Source organism: Danio rerio, chromosome 18 (genome assembly GCF_049306965.1).
Source record: "Danio rerio strain Tuebingen ecotype United States chromosome 18, GRCz12tu, whole genome shotgun sequence".
Classification (NCBI taxonomy): Eukaryota; Metazoa; Chordata; class Actinopteri; order Cypriniformes; family Danionidae; genus Danio; species Danio rerio.
Window position 1 is genome coordinate 28,797,133 of NC_133193.1, and position 24,816 is coordinate 28,821,948.

Genomic DNA, 24,816 nt, shown 5'->3' on the forward strand with positions numbered 1-24,816 from the left:
GCAAAATAGGTGAATGGAAATATAGCTAATGTATGTTGCAACACTATGAAATAACGATAGGGCATAATATGAAGCGATAGACTTTTTTTATTGTCATATTGCACAGCCCTAATGCATTTTAGTATTTTATTTGTGCGTTTGTAAATGTTAGAAATGTAACGTGATTATCACTGTTTATTTCAGGAATACAGCAAGATAGCAGGACAGTAAGTATAAAATGGCTCCATTATTTGTTGATTTGAATGTTTACGCTTATTAAATTGTTTTTGCTAACGGACCTGTTTTCATTCAGACTGACTGGACTTTCTGATCCAGTGCAAAACTTCAGAGCTCCTCAGGAGATAAATCAAGAGCGTCTGGAGTGTCTTCATGAGTGGACCGAGAGGAGACTGGAGACTGTGCTCATTTCACTGCCTCACAGAGACCCTTTCAGACTGCTATGTGAGTCTTACCTGCTTCATACTATAAATCATTCAATACAATTACTTGAATTGTCTCCAAAACCTGCTCTCAGACAAAGCATTTTCTACAAAATGAATGTGATATAATCAGGGATGCACATAACTTTTTTGTTCCACTTCTCTCCAAACGACACAGGCACAAATGTGAAAACCTTGTCTTTGTTTGTGCCCATTTCCTGTAAATAAAAGCTCAGCAGCTTAGGCACTATCTAAATAAAATTTGCCCACAAACACCATCGAAAACACCAAAGTTGACTGCGACTCTGTACACAGAGACCAACTTTATTATTCTTCCAAGCCACAATAATGAAAAAGCTGCATTAGCCTATGTTCTATGTCCCGCACCATTCGATTCAATCCTCAAATGAAATCTTGCCTAGTGGCACCCCTACTTACTAAACAAATAACATTATATAACAGAGGTAGCCAACCCTGTTCCTGGAGAGCCACCTTCCTGCAGATTTCAGTTGCAACCCATATCAAACACACCTGACTGTAATTATCAAGAGGTGTTCAGGTCCTTATTAATTGGTTCAGGTGTGTTTGATATGGGAAGCAACTGAAATCTGCAGGAAGGTGGCTCTGCAGGAACAGGGTTGGCCACCCCTGCTATATAACAAACATTTGCAATGTTTACACATGTGTTACCCATTTATCTTCATTACACCATTATGACAGCTTTTTGCCATTTGCCATGTGTCTTTTTCACTTTGTCTGGTGAAACAAATCCAATAAGTGAGCCTACAGCAAAGTCTGACTGACAGCCACAAACATTACATCTGACAGCAGATTTATTTATTTATTTTGTTCATCCACAGATGGGATAAGCCCAACTCTAGATCCTGATACAGTCCATCCAAAGCTGCTGCTGTCCAACGAGAATAGGATGGTACAGTACAGCGAGACCCAGCAGGACTACAGCGAACATGAGGCACGATTCAACATCTTCCCTCAGGTTCTGGGCTCTGATGCCATAGAAAGGGGCTGCTGTTATTGGGAAGTGGAGGTTTCTCTTGATGAGGGTCGCTGGAAGGTGGGCGCCTGTGATGGGCGGATTGGCAGAAAGGGGCAAAAAGACGTCTGCCGTATTGGCTTCTACCCTAATTCTTGGTGTTTAATTTATGAGAAGGGGAAGGTGGAAGCTCTACATGATAAAGTGGCTTCACCTGTTTGTGCGACTGATCTCCAGAAAGTCGGGGTGTTGCTGAATTTAAATGAAGGCAGATTGTCGTTTTATAGTGTGGCCAGAGATGGTGCTCTTTCTTTGCTCTATAGCTTTGAGCACACGTTTAGTGAGCCGCTGTATCCTGCGCTGGCTGTTTCTAAAACTCAAGTTAGTATCTGCGACGTGTTTAGCAAGAGTGTGGCAGAATAGTAGATTTTTTTGGTAGCATTTTATGAAGAGGTTTCAGTTTTTATTGTTAGTGTTCTATAATGGGTTAAAGTCATCATTTACATCATGATGAAAGTTTAGCAACGTGTCATTCAAAACAAAAAGGCTGTGTTCGTTTTGATTATACAAATGAGATTGCGGATGATATATATTGCATTGTGCTTATTTGTAACAACATTTATTCTTAGTGCATTGATCTGTTAGATAAGTGCTAATACTGGAATTAATGATCCGCAGTCATACTAGTCTTCTTGTTTTCACGTTTTATTTGACATTCATCAGGAAACAGACACAATTGTGTTCTTTTTTACTTTACACACTGAGGAAGGCATTGAAATAGTTTGTCTCCTGACAAAGGTCAAATAAAACATCAAATCAAGAATATTTGTATCATCACTTCCAGTGTTATAAGACATTTTTTAAATGAATTCTAATAGTTTTGTATGAGGATTGTTTTAATTTAAGGCTTTTTTTCACCACACATATAAACGTTGATCAAAGTTTACAATGAATAAAGTGGTCATGGAAGCTAAAGTTTCGTGAAAATAATCAATAAAACATGTCTCTTCAAAAGACTGGCATAAAACAGAGGTTCGTTCTTCGTACGTGGATTACTCAAGTTGGATTTGGATATTGACGATTTGACACGATCCAGGATCGTTTCGTTCTTTAAAGCTGATCCGAGAGTTGTTGTCATAGCAACAGTTCTGCTAGGTCAAACCTGATCGGGAGCAGGTTCAATTCATTTTAACAGGATTAGATCAGCTCAGTTTAAGCAAAGATAATACAGAAAGTATGTTCCGAATTCTGCTATTTTCTTACAGTAGTAGTTATATACACTTGGGAAAATGGTAAATATTTTTTAACTAAATATATAAAGTTATAGTTATTAATAAAATAAATAAATAAAACTTATACAATCTGCACCCTCGAAATGAAAGTACAAAGACTGCCACCTGGTGGTGCAGAGAAAACTTATTGATATGAACTTTTTAGATCGCTTTTGTACAAACTGTGTATAATAGAAATGCACAATATATGACTTTAAAAAAACAAACAAAAAAGCAATAATACATTTATGCAGTCATAAACATTTTTTGATAGTTAATATGCCAGTGATTTAATGCTTCACAAAAGTTGCAGACGCCTTTACCAATATCAAAATGCTTTTGTAAACAACCAGTTATTCTTTAACCCGATTAAAAAAACAGCTACTATAATAATGAAAATCTATCTAAATACATTGATTTGCATTGAAATACATGATGAATACACTTGACACATGAAAGTGTAAAGCCTGCAGCTCACAACAAATGTGGAAGGTTATTGCGTGTCATATTTAACAAACCATTTACTGCTAATTTGATGTAATTTTGCTCACATGGATAATTGAATATTAATCAGATGATGTCATTACGCTGCTGTGCCGTCAGCCAACCATTGCATTGCTGATCATGATTTCGAGGATCGATAGATCTGTCCTTTACAACACATACAGCGATCTCAGATCAGTTTATCCAGACATTCTAATCTGATTCGCGAACTTGTTTGAAGAACCAAATTAGCGAGAGATCAGTTATCGAGATAAAAAGATCCAGGATCTGCCAAATCATCTTAGATCATTTAAGCGAGGTACGAAGAATGGACCCCAGCTTTATTAATAGATTTATTTTGAATGTATTGAAGCAGTTTGAAAGTATTGGATGGATCAACGTTCAGAGATGTTTGCAAAATATCTTCATCTTTGTTTTGAAAATGAACACATTTCTAATAAAATGGATGACAATTTTATTTTGGGATGAACTAACACTTTAATACGAAGGCAGTGTTTGCAATACTTTAGAATTGTTATCAATAATAATAATAAGTTATTTTAATTTCTTCTTTTTGTATTTACAGCATTTTTTAATCTTAGTCAGTGGTAATTTGAGCTTCTTTTACTAACACATTTTAGCATTTGTTAATGCTCTGAACATTTTCTTTTGAGTGACCAAAAAATAATTATAAAAATATATATAACATTTTTGGTTTGTTGTTGCAATAACCGATGAGACCTCATTGTAAAATGTTACCAACATTTTAATACTTTTTAAACAACACAAATCACTTTCACATTCCACAAAAAAATAAATAAATAAATCCAATAGTAATGGAGTTCAAGTGGCATTGGGTTTATTTTTTAATATCAGCTTATTTTAATGGGCATATTTAAGTCTTTTTAATCTCAGTTTTTATTTTAAATGTATGCTTTAATATGTACATTTATATATTGTCTGGAAGGGTAGATTGTCTAAAAAATATCTAGGAAACGTTTCCAACAATTTCTCAATTTTGTTTTGTTTTGTAACTTCAGAAATCTATTTTGTATTTTTATATTAAGTAGACCATCAAAATACATTGTATTTGCGTGAACACTTAACATATTTATCATGCCCCTTATTTTATGTAAGTATTATTATATAAAATCTAAGCATTTTTAACATTCCAAATGATAGTTTATTTTCTAAAGAGACTTTCTGAAGCCTTATAGTCTTATTTCAGTCTAGTGTGATTTTAATAATAAACACTAAATAATAAGTTCAGTCTTTTCTTTTCTTTTTTATATATGTTTTTTGCCAGTATCTCAAGCCATTTTCTGACTTGACTTTAAAATATGTGCTGTCGATTGTATGCGAGTTTAACTCTAGGTGGCAGTATTGTTCAATATCCAACAAAGATTTTAGGAAATGTTGACATTCAGTTCATATTTAAGAAATTTAACAAAAAATAGACCGAATTGTGTGGCAAAATTAATGGGATAAAATTCAGATGTTTCTTTTCAATGTTCTTTTCATTCTTATCTGCTGTTATGTTAAACAGCACAAATGCATTTTCCATGCTGCACTGTTTTCTGTCATAACTTCATGAATTACCTATGATGAGATATTTCTTGGAAAAGCATGTGCTGTTACTAAAACTGTTCTCTTTTTGAATGTTTTGTAAATAACTGGAATCCATTAGGTGAAAGACAAGCCGAGTAGTCCGTTCCAAGAATCATCACTCTAATCTGTCAATACAAATTTCACAGTTAATAAAGAAAAATGATGAGCGAAAAACAGTTTACAGTGAAGTGATTTACCTCTTGTAAAGTCAATAAATGCCTGTATTGACATATTCAAGCTGACTTCTCCCATGCTGATGAATTATTCAGTTGTTTCTATTGTGCATTTCATAATCAACCTTTAGTGAGCAACTGTATTCAGTTCTGTTTTATTTTGCTTCGTAATCTAATATTTTATGATTGAGTGTTTTTATAAAGGCTCATTTGTATATTTATATACTGATATATTTAACTATGTAAAACCATAAACAGATAATAAAAATTTAATAACATACTGTAATTTTGTAATTATAATAAAAATATAATTCAATATAAGTCATACAATATTACATGTAATGTGTGTGTGTGTGTGTGTGTGTGTGCGTGTGTGCGTGCGTGTATTTGTGTGTATTTGTGTGTGTGTGTCTGTCTGTGTGTCTGTGTGTGTGTGTGTAGTCGAAGTCAGAATTATTAAAATAGTTTTTTGTATTTTTAAAATATTTCCCAAATGCTGTTTAACAGAGCAAGGGAATGCTCACAGTATGTTTTGTACTTTTTTTTCTTCTGGAGAAAGTCTTATTTGTTTTATTTTAGCTAGAATAAAAGCAGTTTTGAATTTTTAAAAAATATTTTAAGGACAAATTATTTGCCTCTTTAAGCTATATATATTTTTTTAAATACCCTAACCTGCCTAGTTAACCTAGTTAAGCCTTTAAATGTCACTTTAAGCTGTATAGAAGTGTCTTGAAAATATCTAGAAAATGTTTTTCACTGTCATCATGGCAAAGTTTAAACAAATTAGTTATTAGAAATGAGTTGTTAAAACTATGATGTTTAGAAATGTGTTGAAAAAATCTCTTAATTAAATAGAATTATTGACTCTCCTGTTTTTTGCCACAATTTCTGACTTCAACTGTATATGTACACACACACACACACACACACACACTGTATAATACACAGTAATATTAATTTAGAAATGAGCTTAATGTGCATTAAACAGTGTCAGAATGCTTAACATTAATAATAATAATATGGGGCAGCACGATTGCCTCCCAGCAAGAAGGTCGCTGGTTCGAGTCCCGGCTGGGTCAGTTGGCATTTATGTGTGGAGTTTGCATGTTCTGCCCATGTTGTTGTGGGTTTCCTTCGGTTTTCCCCACAGTCCAAAGACATGCGCTTTAGGTGAATTGAATAAACTAAATTGGTCGAAGTATATGTGTGTGAATTTATGAATATAAGAGTGTGTGGGTGTTTCCCAGTGATGGGTTGCGGCTGGAAGGGCATCTGCTCCGTTAAACATATGCTGAATAGGTTGGCGGTTCATTTTGCTATGGTGACCCCAAAGGGACTTTGCCAAAAAGAAAATGAATGAGTAATAATATTACAAAAACGGCTGGATTTTCACAACGTTTTGGTGAAATTTGTCGTTTTCATCTCGAATTAGGTCATTCACGTGAGTTATGTAGATTTCTAAAAAATAATTTTTGATGTGGTTGGTGTTTCTAATCACAAAGTATGCAATATAAATATATAAATCTATTTAGACAGGTTTTTCTTTATTGAGGCTAGTAAGCTGAAGGTAAATATATTTGCCATGGTAAATTTCCAAATTTATTAAGTAATATTTAAAATAAATAGAACACATTGCTTTATACTAATACAGTATAAATATTTTACATTTAATAATGTACTTATTACAGTAAAAACATTAGTTACATTAGTTTTAGACTTGCTTTGCTTGTTGATGTCTTCTGCATTGTACTCTGCTTGTCTGATGACAGCATTTACTTTTTTAGAAACTCATATTCATTTACGTTTAATTGAAACATTTAATTTTAGTTTGCTTTTTTTGTAGCTAGGCAATAAAACAAACGATGAAATGACAAAGACATTTGTCCCGACTCACTTCATCATTCTCAGATGGGATGGGGGGCCAAATTAAACATTACAATAGGCCAACTTCGACGCATGGAAGTGAAATAAAATGTAAGAGAAATATTATATTCAGTTGAATAGGTATATTGATTTGAATTATTATAGAATACAGTATGCATGTCCATTCATACAAAAACATGTGTTTTTGATTAATTATGCATTTAAAATTGAAATAAAAAAAAGGAAAATTGATTATGAAAATAAAACTTTTTTAAGTATAAAATATCAATTCGTTCATTTTCTTTTTGACTTAGTCTCTTTATTAATCTGGGGTCGCCACCAACTTATCCAGCACATTTTTTTATGGAGCAGATGCCCTTCCAGCTGCAACCCATCTCTGGGAAACATCTATACACTCATTCACTACGGACAATTTAGCTCACATAATTCACCTGTACCGCATGTCTTTGGACTGTGGGGGAAACCGGAGCACCCGGAGGAAATCCACGTGAATGCAGGGAGAACATGCAGGGAGAACTCCACACAGAAATGCCAACTGACCCAGGTGAGGCTCGAACCAGCGACCTTCTTGCTGTGAGGCGACAGCACTACCTACTGTGCCACTGCGTCGCCATCAGTATATCTTATTAAAGCAAGTTAATTTATTGTTTAGTGGCCTGCAGGTAAATAGACAGACCCCAACAACTCTGGCCAATCTCAGCACATAACTTCTGTTGATATCTAAACACATTAGTCATCATTATAAGCATCAGTTTTTTATGAAATCATCATGTCTGTGGCCCCTCAACTAAAGTCGTGACCTGGTTCTTTAAAATAATAAGATGCAAAATTTCATATCTTTTTCTGCTTTGGAGACTAAATAAAACCCAGGCATCAACTTGACAGGATTTTGTGAGATTTTACTGAATAAGTCCCACTGAAGTTTACCATCCACATTTTCATCAGATTTTCTCTACAGGCGAACTAGGTGCTCTGGCGTGGAAACGGACCAGTGCCCCAAGCAAGGAGTATCTCAGTGAAGCAGACATTTCGTCAGGGGTCATTTTGCTGGCAGCTGCCTGTGCACTCCATACAGCCTGAGGAACAGGTGCAGAAGCACAGCGTCACTCACTTACAGCTGCTTACACACACATTTACACTCACCAAACCAGATGAGACACTCCGTCCTGCTGAGATGCTACTCCTTCACTACTCCTTCATTTGTTATGTCATTCCAGAGTAAAGGAAATGCACTTGAGGCTAGATCTATAATTTTATTATGAATCTGATGCAACGGGAGAAGAGAAGCTTTATTAGGCTTCTTGCTTAAAAAGAAAGTCCTATTGCCCACAATCAGGCGACGCGATGGCGCATTAGGTAGTGCTGTCACCTCACAGCAAGACGGTTGCTGGTTCGAGTCTCAGCTGGGTTAGTTGGCATTTCTGTGTGGAGTTTGCATGTTCTCCCCGCATTTGCATGGGTTTCCTCCGGGTACTCTGGTTTCCTTCGGGTGCTCTGGTTTCCCCCACAAGTTCAAAGACGTGGCATAGGTAAATTGGGTATGCTTAAATTGTCCGTAGTGTGTGAATGAGAGTGTGTGGGTGTTTTCTAGTGATGGGTTGCAGCTGGAAGGGCATCCGCTGCGTAAAACTTATGCTGGATAAGTTGGCGGTTCATTCCGCTGTGGCCATCCCAGATTAAAGGGGCCTTGCCAAAAAGAAAATGAATAAATGAATGCCCACAATCACCTTTTTTGCCTTCAATGTAGGATAACTCATTTAGAATTTGGTCAGATAAAAGGATCAAATCGTTAAAGATTTGTTTATGGACAATGTATTTGCTTCTTTTGAACAGTTAATGTCACAATTCTCTCTCAACAAATCAGATTTTTTAGATTCTTGAAAGTAAGGAATGATGTTAAATCACTTCTGCCAGATTTTCAAACCATGCCCCCCAATAATACATTAAATAGACACTTTTCACTTAGATAAGGTGATGTAAAATCAGACATCTTCCTCCATAGATGACATTATAAGCCTGGGAGGAGGACCTTGGTAGTCTACTCTTAGATGATACGTGGAATGATATACATTTTTGTTTATTAAATCTTTTGTTTTGGTTTTATATTTTGTTATTATTATTTTTACATTGCTGTTTCTCCAAATAATTGTAATTTAAGAAGTAATTAACATCTATGTTTTGTTTGTTTTTTCTCTGCTACCCTCAAGCAGACGGTTCTACTGCAGCATCCGGTCAAGCACCAGCAAACTGAAGGAAAGTCAGGCTGATGAACACTTAACACACCCCACAGAAACTCTTCCACACCTTGCACACCATCAATATGTAGCATGCACTGCACTTTAACCAATCAATACTTAAAACAATATTGCCCTCAACTATGTGTACACCTATTCATATTGCTGTCAATTTTATATTTTACATTGTCCTGTTTTATTTTTTTTATTTTATTTTTTTTTTTTGGAAGGGGGGGGGGGTATGCTGTTGTATTTTGCATTGTCTGTATTTTGCACTGTCGTTTTATTTGCACCGTCATTGTATTTGCACTGTCTGTATTTTGCACTGTCTTTGTATTTGCACTGTCTCCATTTTGCACTGTCGTTTTGTTTGCACTGTTTGTGTTTTGCACTGTTGTTGTACTCGTTGCACTATCTGTATTTTGTGGAGCCAGCACCTAAGCTTTCCACTTATCATAGCACACGTGCTGCTGATGTGACAATAAAGTGATTTGATTTGCGGTTAGGGGTGGGGTTAGGTGTCACGCCTCCTTTTTAAAATCGTACATTTTCATACTAATGAACTCCTGAATTAACCTCTAAACTGACAAAACGTAAATAGGCCTACTTACGTTTCCTTGTGAGATCAGGCTGGTTCTCCGCAAGCTATGATGACTTTCACCTTGATATTTTAGCGTGGATATTTTAGGAGTAAGGACTGGGGAGACTAATATGGAATTTAATAAAGCCAAATGGAAAGAAAAAACTTCCGCATTTCGCGATGTGTGTGTGTGCGTGTGTGCGCGCGATCCTTTACTGACAGCTGCGTGTGTGGATCTTGTGGGAAAATTACATGCCAGTAATAGTTTGATTGCGGTGTTTACTTGAATAATGCCACTAATATAAGCATCCATTAATTCCATTTCAGTTTATTTCAGTTTAGTCAGATTAAGGTGACCAAAAATCGGTGTTTCCAGCTTATGTAGGTCTAAAGTTTAAAATTCAAGTTTAATTGAATAAACAGTTAGTAAACACAAGTACATCCTATTGAACAGTTTATTCATATCACCAATTATCATAGTAGAACAGTTTCTCAAGCAGTTTGTGATGCATTTTGAAAACAGGAGGTGAGCCCCTGGTCTTATGCGCCACCTGGCTTGAGAAACACGTTCTCAAAAACGAATTATTTGGGTAGCACACATAATCTGAATTCCTTTGGCAGAATTAAAATGAGCCATTTTATCTAGATTAATCTAGATTAATTCCGAGATCAAGCTAGATAAAAAAAAGAATAATCTATGGTCACCTATAATTCTAGGTAAGGGTTATAGGGTTTGTAAATGGATATATTTGGAAATTAATAAAAATTAAAAAAAGAAAGATTAAAAAAGAAAATAGAAACAAATTTCAAACTATTCTATTGGAGAATTTGTCGGTAAATTTCTCAAAGAAAAGAAAATGTTAAATTAAATGTCAATTTTCAAAGTAGAAAATGTGTTTTCTTGTAAATCAGGCTACAGTCATTATTAATCATTTTAATTTTTATGTCTGTTGGAAGTTACCAACTTGTTGAGTTTAAGTTTTTTCAGCACATTTCTGAACATAATAGTTTTAATAACTCATTTCTAATAACTGATTTATTTTATCTTTGACATGATGACAGTAAATAATATTTGACTAGATATTTTTCAAGACACTTCTATACAGCTTAAAGGATTTGACATTTAAATGCTTAACTAGATTAATTAGGTTAACTAGGCAGTTTAGGGTAATTAGGCAAGTTATTGTATAACGATAGTTTGTTCTGTAGACTATCAAAAAATATATATAGCTTAAAGAGGCTAATAATATTGACCTTAAAATTGCTTTAAAAACTGCTTTCATTCAAGCTGAAATAAAACAAATAAGACTTTTATCAGAGGAAAAAAATATTATTATACATACTTTGAAAGTCCCCTTGCTCTGTTTAACATCATTTGGGTTATTAATTCTAGCAACATGAAAATTCATGCTATAAACATGCTAACAACATGTTCGCAACATCTTAATTCACGCTAGACACTAAAGTTTTACAAAAGCTAACAACATGCTAATTCTTCTTAAAAATATTTTGGCATATGCTATCATAAAAACAAAGTTTTTATTTTAAACAGCTTGCTAGTTGTTGCTACCCTTACCCCTTTTTTTTAAGAATACAGGCTTTAGTTAACTTCTATAAAAAAGTGCAGTGATTTGGACACGAAAAAACTGCATTTTTTAAGTAAATTGCTGTATTACTGAAATACAACTGAAGTATAGCACAATTTAACCAACTGCAGTACTACTACAGTACAGCCGCAATACAACTACTGCAATAGTATTAAAGAACTACAACTGATATAATGCATGATATAATGCAGTACTGCTACTTCAATACAACTGAAGTACTTCTACAATACAACTGCAGTGCAATTACTAATTTTCCTGCTTAGTGGACAATGATTTCCAAATGAGGTTTCAGTACTTCAGTTGTATTGCTGAAGTACAACCACAATATGTTGTATAATGCACTTTTCAGAAGTATAAATAACTACAGAAATACATCTGCAATACTGCAATACATAATAACAACTCATGTATATGTCCAATACATTTTATAACATATCACTTTATTGTCCAGTGCCTCATTATACTGCAATTTTGCAGTTGCAGTAAATTTTGACACTTGTATATAGGCTGTTGTACTGTTCAATTCACTGCAGTTATTTTATATGTTTTGTTTCTACAAATAAACTGCTAAAAGTCATATTAGAAAACTACTTGAATCCAAAAAACATCCCTGAAAAAAGTACAAAATATTCTTGGAAGATGTCGAAGAACAAACCTCTTGGAACACAAGTGCAGTGATCATACCACACCACAGCAGCACAAGTACAGACAGAGTTTTAATTGTTTTTACTCCAGTTTACTGCAACTTATACTGCTGTTGGACTGTATTGTTACAATTTTGTAATTGTACTTAATTTTACTGCAGTTATACTTCTGTATACTAATGTTGTACTGCAGCTATACTGCAGTTTAACTTCAATTTACTGCAGTTGTTTTTTCTAAGGGTAGAAGGCATACTTGCTTATTCATATTAGAAACACACTAACTGCTAACATTATGTTAACATGTCAAGCCAACATCAAAGTCTGTCAACTCTATGAGGTCATTTTAAAATTATGTAGACTTATCCAATTAGCAGCAACTAAACATCTACAACTAAACTAATCTACATATATATATATATATGTAGATTAAATATATTACTCAGAAATTGCTGTAACATCTTGAATTCAACCTGAAACTGAATAGCATTTTCGTGGTGTAAATTTGTTACATTGCTAAATGACATATCCTCATGTCCTTAAGAAGCCCTTAGGATGCTTTTGGTTGTTTGGATGTGTGTATAAAACATCCTCATATATACTATCTAAAGACGGTTCCCTTGGCAACAGTCCCTTTGACTGCTCCACATCCATGCTATACCTTACGGCAGTGCATACCACAGGCAGCTTTTGTCTGGGCTTTCAGTCTATTTTCAGTACCATTAAGGCAGACCATATTTTTTTATTTTCTTTTTTTCCAGTGATTTGACTCATGGCCTCATCATTTTCTTCAATTATCACAGTTGTTCCCATGAGGATGTTCATTTCAGAGTTTACCACAGATGGCCAGGGACGTAGCACATGGCCAGCTGGCTAATGTACATATTCCAAAACCTCTCTCAAAGGACAAGACTTCTGACACTGTCCTCAGTGTGACTTGACACTTAGAACACAGTGTGCACTTTGTATGAAATCTTCTCCAGCTAGTTTAACTTGGAGCGCAGGTTCCAAAATCCTACAAGAATGATTAAAATAACAAGGAAATAGGTTCATTTTTTGTATTGTGATGTACATCTGAGAGAAACTAATAAGAAAAAAAGGAAAAATTATTTTAAGTTCTTTTTTTCCACAGATCAATTCATTTGTTTTAGAAAAACTTAATGCATAATCATGAGCCATGAGTATTCATTTTGTTTTGATGGAAACAAAATTAAAACATTTTATAAATCAAGTTAAACTAATTGGGCAAACTTTCCCCAAAACAACCCACATTTAAGTAGGGGAGAGTTTGGACAGTTGCAACACTTTTTGCTTTTCCTTCAGATTTTCAGAGACAATTTTTGTGAAACCTGATTTTTTTTTATTTTTATCATAAACCAATTAATAAATAACTTTTATTGGACACCCATTGTCAGGTCCTGTGGTCCGTGGGTGTTTGTTTTTGTCATGTGACCATACCCATGTGCTTCTTTGTTCTAGTTCCTGCCATTAGTTTATGTTCATCACCTTCACCTGTGTTTATCCCCTGTGTATCATCAGTGTCATTATGTTCATGTGTATATATACCTCTTCATTCATTTATTTATTTCATTGTCCTGTATTCTGTCTATATTGATGTCTGTTTTCAGCGAAGCAGTGGCGCAGTAGGTAGTGCTGTCGCCTCACAGCAAGAATGTCGCTGGTTCGAACCTTGGCTCAGTTGGCATTTCTGTGAGGAGTTTGCATGTTCTTCCTGCATTCACGTGGCTTTCCACCGGCTGCTCCGGTTTCCCCCATAGCCTAGACATGCTGCAGGTGAAATGGGTAGGCTAAATTGTCCATAGTGTATGAGTGTATAAGGGTGGCAGGCCCAGACGACAGGCTGGCCGGAATGTGTAAAAAAAGTCGTTATCATATGGACAAGTCTAAATGGAGGACTTGTTCCAAAGAGCCGACCCCGCAACCATACGGGACTAAGGCCAAAGAAGATTGATGTCTGTTTTCCCCCCATGGTGTTCCTGTGTTCATCCATGTAAGTGTTAGTAATTAATCGACATGTTTTTATAATCCTGTAGTCCTATAGTAAACCCAGGCATTACACCAATCCACATTGCTATAATATGTGTACAAATAATAATATATGCAATATTTAAACTTGAAAAGACAAAGTCAAACGACTAAACTCGAGTAGGGAGACAGTTACAACATTCATTAAAATGTAATAAAAAAAATCTAAAACATCAGGTTAGATGGTATTAAAAACATTTTTGGTAAGCACTAAATCTAATACTTAACAAGCAACAACCAATTATCAGGTCTACAAAGCTAAACAAAATGTTTTTTACTTTAAAATGAATTAATATTTTTTTTCAAATTAAATTACATTGAAACTGTAATAAAATTAAAATTGTACATTGTTAATATGGCATGATTTTAAATGATTTTTGTCATTGGGGACAGTTGCAACAGTAATTGCAACTATCCTAACTCTTTCAACCCTGATTAAACTCTATACTACATTAGCTTTAACGCTTGATGGCTATACCAATTTAAAGCTAAGAAAACAGTGATTTAAATTGAACAAATGAATAATGTTTTACAAAATCAGATTAGACAGTATTCAAGTTTTTTTAAGGCTAAAAATGAGTTTTACACTGAAGGAATGGTCACATATGGCTGATTGCTCTCAGATTGAAGAAGGGTCTAACTGAGAATATGTTGCATGCAGAGATAGATAGTAACGAAGTAGAATTACGTCACTAATGTACTTAAGTACTAAAAGGCTGTATCTGTACTAACTGGAGTATTGTTCTTTTCTCCTACTTCCACTTTTACTTCAGTACAAATTTTCAATGAGTTTAATACTTTTACTCTGATAGATTTTTTATGTGCTGTATCGTTACTTGTTACAAGGGGTGTCAAAATGATCGATATCGGTTCAGTAATGGATCATAACCGGTTATTACTGATGTCATTTATCTCCTATGCACGATGTCGCAGTAGAATACTATGGCTAAGGAGGCGTGGGCGAGTAAATCACGCTCTTACTACAATAAATGCGGCACAGCACACGAGCCACTATTTCACTACTATAGTGAGAAATGCTGTAAAACTCAATCTTTACCTCTCCCTCTCAATTTGGACATTTGACCCATAGGCCTGTTTGTGAGGTAACCTTTCCTATCCTCTTAGGTGTAAAAGCGATACTTGTGGATCCAGACACTAACATGCCTGTGGTGCGGGTTTTTTCCACTATGTCTATTACGGATTATCTGTGATAACTGCATATTATGCACATATAGACTGTAACCACGGCTGTTCTTTCCACCAGCTGTGAACAGTGATTTCATTTCTAAAGCCAATCGCAGCCCTTTCTGTTAAATAGGTGAAGACAATGACAAATCATAAGGGTGTAAGACCTCGCCTGTCAGCACTCAAAAAGCAAGCGGGATCATATTTACATTAGTTTATTAGTTATGATGCATTCAGAAAGAGTGTTTTCTTTCAGCAGGTCAAATTAAAGGTAAAGTTCATATATCCTACTGCTGTATTAAAGAAAAAAAAAAGTATTATAAATAATATATAAATATATTTATAGATTTTAATAAAAGAAATTATTGTGTTGTGAAGAAGAAATCTAATTATGAATGGAAAGTATCGTCAATGCACTGAGATGCACTGAGATATCAAATTGAAGTAAACAGATAGCATGATAATCGTAACCAAACCAAACCGTGAGACCAGTGTAGATTCACAACCCTACTCATTGTAGACCTTTTTCTTGGCTGCTGCTTGGAGGGCGTCATAGTGACCAGCGTCTTCTGGTAGAATGTTTAGAAGTTTTGTTTACAGCATTTACAATCGGTAATTTGCGATCCAAAAATGGATTTTAATAGCATTTTGAGTGGATTACTGAGTGTTTTTGTGACACAGCTTTGAAAGGTGTGTTAAACCTGTTATATTCTGTAAGATCTGTGGTTCAAGCACGAGAAAAAAACAGTTACGTAAGCCATGTTTCTTTTTATTCTGCTTAATCACGTCCCCCCAAAAAAGAAAAAGAAAAAAACAATATGTCTTTTGACTGCTTTCTTTAATAACTACATTACACAATGCTTGCACTTTTACTTTCAGTACTTGAGTAGTAAATTTTGAAATAAACTACTTGCAATACTTAAGTACAAAAATATACTTCCACTTAAGTATGGTGCTTAAAGAGCACTTCAACTTCTACTCAAGTCATTTTTTGATAGAGCACTTGAACTTTTACTTAAGTCTGAGTCTAGTACTTTATACTGTACATCTCTGGTTGTATGAATATCATTGCTCTAGCTCATTTCTGAATGGAGAAATAAGTCTTGTTGCAACTGCCTCATGTTGCAACCATCACCACTCTCAACAATACAACAACCAATGTCCCTATAAGGCAAGTCATTTTACTCGGCGACCATCTTTAAAAATCTGTCTGAATGAGAAAATATAAATTTCTCCAAAACTGTTAGCCAAGCTTACATTACATATTTAGAATCACCAATAAAATGAAACAGCTGTCTCATAAGTGTTGTTTAAATGTTCAAATCGAACAAAATCGGCATGTTTTCAGGGAGATCACGACACCAACCTCATTTATGACCGTTCTACACACTATTATGCTGTAAATAATACTTTGTCTGATTGCGCTGCTCTTCTGGAGTAATTCGCAACTTGGGCTTGATGGTGAATGTCCACCAGAAATAACAGCGATTCTTTGTTTACAAGTTAGTAGGCGTTCGAGTAGTTGCTGTCATGTGATGTGCATTTGACATGGTAGACTGTACCTCGTGTTCGTTTCATACGGATTACAAAACCAGAAAACTTTTGTTATCAAGTGCACTTTGTTCATTTAAAAGTACAGATTTCAAGCTTTATGTGGATATATTTATGTATGTGAAGCAAGTATTCGCTGGTATTCTCTGAGATTCCAGTGCATTTGTTCCAATAATATCCAGCTGCAGGCCCGCAGAACCACACACGTTTTAGGCACACACAATCTAGGACACAATCTAAGCAAACCATATATGGTAACTAACTCTTTAGCATTATCGCCACCTATTGAATTTCACAAATATGGTTTCCCATTTCAGTCATTATTATTATTATATCGTAACGATCATTTAAACATCTCTGCAGTTTCTGAACTCAAAAATAAAAATAATTGGTTAAAGACACGTATGACTTCATTCCTGTGTCCATATACACAAAGAAAACAGACCGTCTAATTGTTGGATTAAGTGTAATAAACTAATTCAAGCTCTTAATATTATCATACTTGGTTAAAATCACTTTGCTGTAAAATATAAAAAGCAAACAATAATATGTCACTTTAAAATAAATTATCCTATAGTTAATCATTTAAACAATATATATATATATATATATATATAAGATTTTTTTGATTATTAATAGTTAATTTGTTCCTATTTGTTTCCTATTACTGTTGTATTAAATTACTACAGTATTAAATGTGGGAAATCATTAATTAAAAGGTTATTAGAAAATTAAGCTAATAAACACTATTAAATAGCATTATATATAGCGTCGTAGCCGTATATGGTTTGCCTAGATTGTGTGTCCTAGATTGTGTGTGCCTAAAACGTGTGTGGTTCTGCGGGCCTGCAGCTGGATATATCTCATTTGTTCACCACAAAAAAAAGTACACATCTGGTCCGAGCTTCCCCCTGGAGAAATGTCAGTCTATAGCAATAGCTGATTGGCTCCTGTACTAGTGGGTGGGGCTTCATTCACCATATTGACCATTACACTTTTCCCCATTGAAAACTTTACGAGTGACCTGTCTTGTGTATTCTAGAGTCTTTGACAACAACCCATGTTTTGAGTATATTTTCAGTTTATTTAACTAGTTTGAAAAAATGCATATATCTGCATATTCCATCTTATGGCGCATTTTCACTGGCACTTTGGGATCGCAGCACAGAGAGCATTTTTTGTTTATTCATATAAAAGTTTAGCGTGAACGCCGGCACAGTACACTATGGGACAGACAGCGGCACAGAGAAAGCATTATAGCAGCAGACAAAAACATTTTACACACTCCAGAGCAGTTGTGTCGTAGCTTTTCCAGCAGCACTGAGTGTGGTTTTTGGCGCTGTAGTGGAAACGCACCTTAGGGTTCATTTCCACAACAATAGCAAAATATGAAGTGTAGTGTAGTAGAGGCAGCAATGTTGTCAAAACAAATGTCATTTACAGAGATTCTACATGACTTAAAAAAAACTGTGTTGAGCATATCACTTTGACGATATCACTTTGTAAAGATGCACTACAGACCTGCACAAACAGACTACTTTTCTATGGACATCAGTAATCTAATTATTTGCCTTAATCTGAATAAGACAATAGTATGATCAAGGTGTTTACATGTGTTGCTTTTTGATTGTTCCTTTCATGATCCCGTTTAACATGTTATGGCACATAATTCATTTAATGTCATCGCGTCACCACGATATCCACATTTCCCCCGGAGTTTCATGCAATTTTTCATTTTTATTTGGTCTACTTTAACTGTAGTTTGGGAGTTTCACTTTCATTCAGAAACATTTCATGCATGCCCCTTTTGACAAACGAGATATTGCTGAATGGGTGTACAGTATGTGTCTGTGGTTCTTTACTGACTCGATAGGTGGAGAGAGTATAGTGCCAAAAAGCCATGTGTGTATAAAATATCCTGTCACAAAATGTCGCGAAAATCCTACGCAACGGTAATAGTTTGATTTACATGTCAGTGAGTATGTTTACATGGACATCAATAATAGACTCTAAGATACGCAAGCTATCACATTTGTACCTAAAGGGTCCATATGGGTAACTCAAAAGTATAAATTAGTACCTAAAAACTTTAAGAGGAACACTTTTATACTTTTTAGTCCTAATATGTACCCTTGAGGTATTAATATGGACCTTTTAGGCACACATTTGAGAGTGTATGATTAAGTGTCTCCGATTAAGCGATGTTTGAATATGACCTTATTCTGACTAAAATCATAATCAAACTAAACAGAAATCATGTGGCAATTTTAGTCGCCCTATTGAAATGCAGTACAGACATGTTACACCTTGATCAAACTATTATCGTCGTGTAGGATTTTCGCAGCATTTTGCGACTGGATAGTCTTTACACACACGGCTGTTTGATACTGTTCTCTGCATCTACCGAGTTAGTGAAGGATCACATCTGCATCGTGAAATGAATTCAGTTCATTTGTTTTTTTCCCATACTGTGTGCAATATTAAATTCCATTGAAACTACACTCTTCCAGCTGCTCAAACTCGCATCCAATATCTCATTTGTCTCAGTGCACTGTAAACGATTTCTTGTTAAATTAACAGTAAGTTACTGGCAACAATTATCCAGTAGCTGCTGTATTTCATAAAACAGTAACATTACTGTAATACTAATTACATTAGTATTACATTTACTGTAAAATGTAATACATCATTTTACTGTTGTTGATTTTTACTGTAACACCAATTACAGTAGTGATACACATACTGCAAAACTGAAAACAGTATTTTATTGTACATTTTTACCATGAAGAACTACGGTATTTTAACGTTACTTTTATTATTACTGTATAGTATTTTACAGTTATTAAATGTTATTTTATTTTATTTAATAGTGTTACTTTATAATGGGTAAAAATGTTCAAAAATTGCACAAGTGTTATTTTAACTGTTCAAGAAATACAAGAAAAATAAAGAAACTGAAACTTTAACTTCACAATAAAGGTTTATTGTGTAAACCATGCTAAAACAGTAGCAATTATTCAATATAACAAAGCAACAGAACACTAATAAACAATTGATCATTAAAACCAGTCAACAATTAATGCATCAAAAATTATTACAATTTTAAAAACAGGTGAAAATACTGCTACAAGACAGGAAATGATGAAGGCCAGATGATGTGGAAAGGGACAGTGAAAAAGGGCAGCAGCACTTCTGATGATCCTGCAAAAATGACAATCAAAATCAATCTCTGAAGTAAAAACTAATCATCCCTCAAACCATTTAATTCATTCAGAAACGAAACACTGCACTGTTGTTAAATATATATAAATATATATAACAGTTATAATATATATAACAGTTTTTTTAATTGTTTTTGTTGGTGAAATACAGTTTGTTGTCAATTCACAATTACACTAACGTTAATGGGGAAAAGATCAGCGGGCATTGTTCTTGAAGATCGCTAGTCACGTGTCCACACAGGTGTGTAAAAAATAAAGTCTCATCTTAACTTAATGTCCGACTCTGTATAGCTCGAATATCTGATTCCATGATCACACTATTAGTGCTTCCACGGATTTAAGAGGGGTAAACATAGTTCATTCTGACTTTAAGAGGCTACATATTTAAAATTAAATAAATAAAAATATTCTAATTTAACGTGACTAATGTTAATTAAATACTTTTATTTTGATTTATTTTGATTTGATTTTGATACTTTTGATTTTTTTAAATAATGCTAATGATGAGTTACTGATATTTGGTTTGCATAAAACAAAGTAATCACTAAGCATTCATTTTTGGCAAAATCTGCAGAGAGGCTCAGCGACACGAGGAAATGTGTTAAAGTTGAGTAGAGAACTAAAGAGCAGTCTAGCCTACTTCATTAAATGTTTGTGGTAATATTCTGCTGTCAATTCGTATTACTGTATTTTAATATGCAGCAGTGATGGCATGTCAGCGAGACAAATAAACATTTTATCGAGTCATTTCATACAATTTTTTTTTTTTTTTTTTTTTATACAAACCCTCTAGTGACATTTCCTCAAACTAAATCATCATAACGTTACTGTGCACAGCATCAGTAAAACGTTGAGAATAATTTAAATACTTAATTTTTTAAAACAGTCACTGCTGATTAGAAACTAACATTAAAGCTAAGCTTACAGAAATCCTGTATGCATGGCAATATAAAGATGTATTACTCACTGATGTCGAAGCACTTCCAGGTCATCAGAGATGTAGACAGGACAGAATATGTGCTATCAAATGAGCTCTTGTGCAGCCTTTGTTGGACATCCAGGTAGTATGTTCACCCACACTGTGAGAAACAAAAACAGAAACAATTTATTAAAATGTGAGGGATAGTAAACATGTTTGGTCTACAGAGAGAAGAAAATGTTTACTTTAAGCATTGATCCTAATGAATCTATTTCTCAACTACATTTAACCTTATCACGGAAACAGCATTTTTGAGCTTTTAGACCAGGGGTGCTCAACCTTGTTTGCTTTAAATTAGAATTAAAACAATAAATCTCTATGCCAAATAAAATACTTCAGATCTAAATAAAGCAGGTGCTTTTACCTAAAGGTTCCTTCCCTCCAGTTAGTTTGGCTGCAAATCCCTCCACATCTGTGCTTTATTCGGTTGTTGTCTTAAGAGTAACTGGTGTCGCATTCCAGGTCCATCACAATCTGAGCTAGAAGGACAATATGACAAAAGACAAGACATATATAAATAAGTCTCAGAATAAAATATTTAAAAGGATAGTTTACTTTTTTCCCAACATTACTACATGTGTTTTAAATCCATTTAAATTTCTGTTAAACACTAAAGCAGATATTTTGAAGAATGTTAGTAACCAGTAACTATTGACATCCATATTTGAACCAAATTTCTTTAAAAAATACGAGTTTGTGTTCAACGGAACAAATTAAATGTATAACTATTTTGAAACAAGTGGAGGATGCCAAAGATGCTATTATTTTCATTTTGGGGTGAACTGTCCCTTCAATTCAAGTGTCAAGCAATAGTCATAAAAACTGATGTGTCGCTTGAGGAAAACTAAATCAAGTACCTTCTTTGAACAAGCAGAATCATTATGCCATTGTATTCAGTGATTCTCTTTTACATTTTCCCACTATAAAACGAAAGCTTCAACATGCAATCCATGTTAACACAAAAATGAATAGCATAAAATAACATATTGAACAAAACATACAGTTTCCAGGCTGTTTGAAAAAAAGAAAAAAAAACACATACGCCCAGTAAAATTGCTAATAAACACAAAGACAACAGTTATAGAAAAAAATGTTTGTCTAATATTTACTCAGCACTTGATAGGCAAATAGCATAGCCGTGGCTGTTTTAACACCAGATTTTTTTTATCTTAGGAACTGCTGGAAGAAGAAAAAGAGGTTGTACATGAAACTCCTCACAACAAATCTGTGAACAACTTGACATTTAAAAATCTAATCAAAATGAGGAAGACATCAACATTACCTTGAATAATCAAGTGAGGAGCGATTGGTTGCATCAGTTTTTCAGCATCAATTACTGTAGCTGAAAAACAGATAAATATAATAAGAGTAAAATAAGACTTAACATTAATTAATCTAAATCTATGGTACAACCATACCAATCTGTATGGGGTTAAAATACTTTGGTACACAAATCATTCCCTGACCCCATCAATTTATCTTAGAATAGGATGGATATATATATATATATATATATATATATATATATATATATATATATATATATATATATATATATATATATATATATATATATAGATATATATATATATATATAGTGATAATGACTTTGGCCTATATCTGTGTACTCAGAACGTACACTCACCTCAGGTACACCTGAACACCAAAATTTAAATGTACAATTAATGACACACTATACATCAAGCTCATTAACATTATAGAGAAATAGACAATTAATATGTATTTTGTTAATATTAACGTTAGCTTAAAATAATTCAACTGCATTTAATTTTCAGCTCCATTTAATAAAACAGTTAAGACTCATTTCATTATGAGTTCAGTTTAAATAACTAACTTACAGTTGAAAAATGTTACCATAATGATAGCTTAGTCATAATGACTATGTGAAGACCAGAGCATACCTTAACGGTAAACGTTTAACTTTTCATGGTGACTTCGCCTTCATCTCAGTGTTGTGCTGAAATAGAGAATTCATTAATGCAGTTACAATAAGTTAAAGTTATGTTTTTTTCAGGTAACTTAACGTATGGTCAAAAACTCACTCAAGATAAACTCACTGTATCTAATACCTCGCAAACACTACAATGACAGCCTGGCGTCTGTTATTTCTTGTTTAAAATACCGTTTGTTAACGGATAGCGTGACATAACATAAGAACCTACAACTAATGTCACTTGGTTAATTCTTTTAAATTACACACACAATACACAGAAATACTTATAAAACAATCCTTTAACGGACAGAATTTGACTTTAAAACACTTACCGAGGATGAATTCGCTGGATGAAAGACGACAGGTGAATTTCAAATTAGGAGAGCCGTTGCCTGCATGTCGAGTCGTGTCCGTTCGGTTCTATGAATCGGCTCCTTAGTGAACAGTAAAGAATCGAATCCGCTTAAAACCGATTCCTTTTTGTATATGATTCATTACTATTTCGTTATTCTGCCCAAGTGGTGCCCTCTCATTCTGCTTGGCCACACGCATTTATACACTAATTATACACTAATTGCATATTGCTGAATGTGCTTGTGAACACGTGTGATCAAATAATTCCTGAGCAAACGGTTCAATTCGGTTCAATACGATTCAGAGTTGCTCGAGTGCTGAACCGAACCAGTGCAAACGTGATATTAGGTGCGTTCGACATGAAGCTCAGCTGCAGCCGGTGATCAACGAGATTAGCCGAGCGCAGGCGGGGGCGGAGTTGAAAACGGAGCCGTCAAGACGGACAGCTGGACACTTCGGGACTCAAAGTTGCTGCAGTCATGATGACCGATAACATGGCGTCATCATATTTTTTTGTTATGTTTATTTATAACAACAAAACATTTACAAATAAAACAGAATACAGTCTCTACAAACTGTAGTTCCTTTTTAAACAATAAGAGAGAATTATGAATAAAATGTATAACAAATGCATGAGAGAAATAAGAGGAAATGAGAGGTTAATATAAACATAAAAACGAACAGGTCTATTAAATACAAAGCAATAAGCATAAATTCTAGGAGTTAAACATCAATCTTTAGGCTAATACTTCTTGTTTGAATATGCTAAAAAAGGGTTTACATATATGTACATTTCTAGATATAAAAATTTCCAATGTAAAAAGCAAAACAAGGTGTTTTGATTAGGTCTTAATAAATGACATTATTTTGGATAATGAATGAATTTTCAAAAAAAGCATTTTAATCCAAAAAGATTGTGTTGAAAAGAACAAAAGGTAAAATAAGTGAGCTATGTAGAAGTTTCCCAGAAGGGGCAGGTAGCCTTTAAACTGCTAGACAGGAAATAAAATATATATTATATTATATAAAATAAAACCATTTTATAATTATTTAATAAAATAGTTCTTCACTTTAATTTGTTAAGAGAGCTTTAGGGTGGCAGGATCAATGATGATGATTTTCTTATTTCAAGTCTGTAAGACTTATTAAGGTTATTCACTAAAATATACACTAAAATATATCATTTAAATCGTTCATGAATGCAGTAAATAGTCTGTATAAAAAAGTTAATAATAAACCTGTGCAAACAAGCAAACCTTTATAACCAGATTATTTAACAAAAGATGATTACTGCAGTAAAATATTTGTAGTCTTTTAATTAGCAAGATGTGTACAGGATAGAGAGGCTGTGAAAAGTGAATTGTTTGTTTTGAAACTTTTGAATCGGAATTTGTCCAATTATAAACCCGAAATACACGTGTTTGTTGTCATGTGGTGAACTCGGCCAATCGTGTAATATCGGTGTCGTCATCAAAGCTCCTGCAGTCGCTCTTCAGAAGCTGCATGGTCTGAGTTTGCCGTCTGATCTCGGAGCGCTGTCGCGGTACTTTGATGCCACATGTGACAGTCACGTGGCGTCGGCGCAGCATCAATCCGGACAAGATTTCTAACCAGAATGCACCGCTTTAAGAC

At 34.2% G+C, this 24,816-nt stretch overlaps 1 protein-coding gene and 1 long non-coding RNA gene across 12 annotated transcripts in view; one reads left to right on the plus strand and one right to left on the minus strand.

Annotated features, from left to right (window-relative positions):
* The window catches only part of si:dkey-29p10.4, a 28,639-nt gene extending 19,070 nt beyond the window's left edge, over window positions 1-9,569 (plus strand). For 2 of the 10 annotated variants that reach the window (XR_012394349.1, XR_012394351.1), the window contains exons 5-9: window positions 184-206; window positions 293-441; window positions 1,280-1,392; window positions 7,791-7,919; window positions 9,040-9,569. Coding sequence is in view for 6 of the 10 variants with exons in the window: in XM_695120.9 (XP_700212.1) it covers window positions 184-206; window positions 293-441; window positions 1,280-1,836 (729 nt within the window). In the remaining 4 variants the exon portion in view is untranslated. Of the gene's footprint in view, window positions 1-183; window positions 207-292; window positions 442-1,279; window positions 2,467-7,777; window positions 7,920-9,039 lie in introns of those variants that run through there. The other 8 variants (XR_012394348.1, XR_012394350.1, XM_073930350.1 and 5 more) reach the window with 5 other exon arrangements.
* Window positions 9,570-19,549: 9,980 nt separating this feature from the next.
* LOC137488288 (uncharacterized) lies at window positions 19,550-23,259 on the minus strand. 2 transcript variants are annotated; one of them, XR_012394353.1, is made up of 6 exons: window positions 23,163-23,259; window positions 22,799-22,854; window positions 22,159-22,218; window positions 21,241-21,355; window positions 20,865-20,976; window positions 19,550-19,877 (listed from the first exon to the last, which is right to left on the minus strand). It is a non-coding gene; the product is annotated as an uncharacterized lncRNA (long non-coding RNA). The 2 variants fall into 2 exon arrangements; XR_012394352.1 differs by having other exon boundaries at window positions 21,734-22,218.
* Window positions 23,260-24,816: the final 1,557 nt, after the last annotated feature.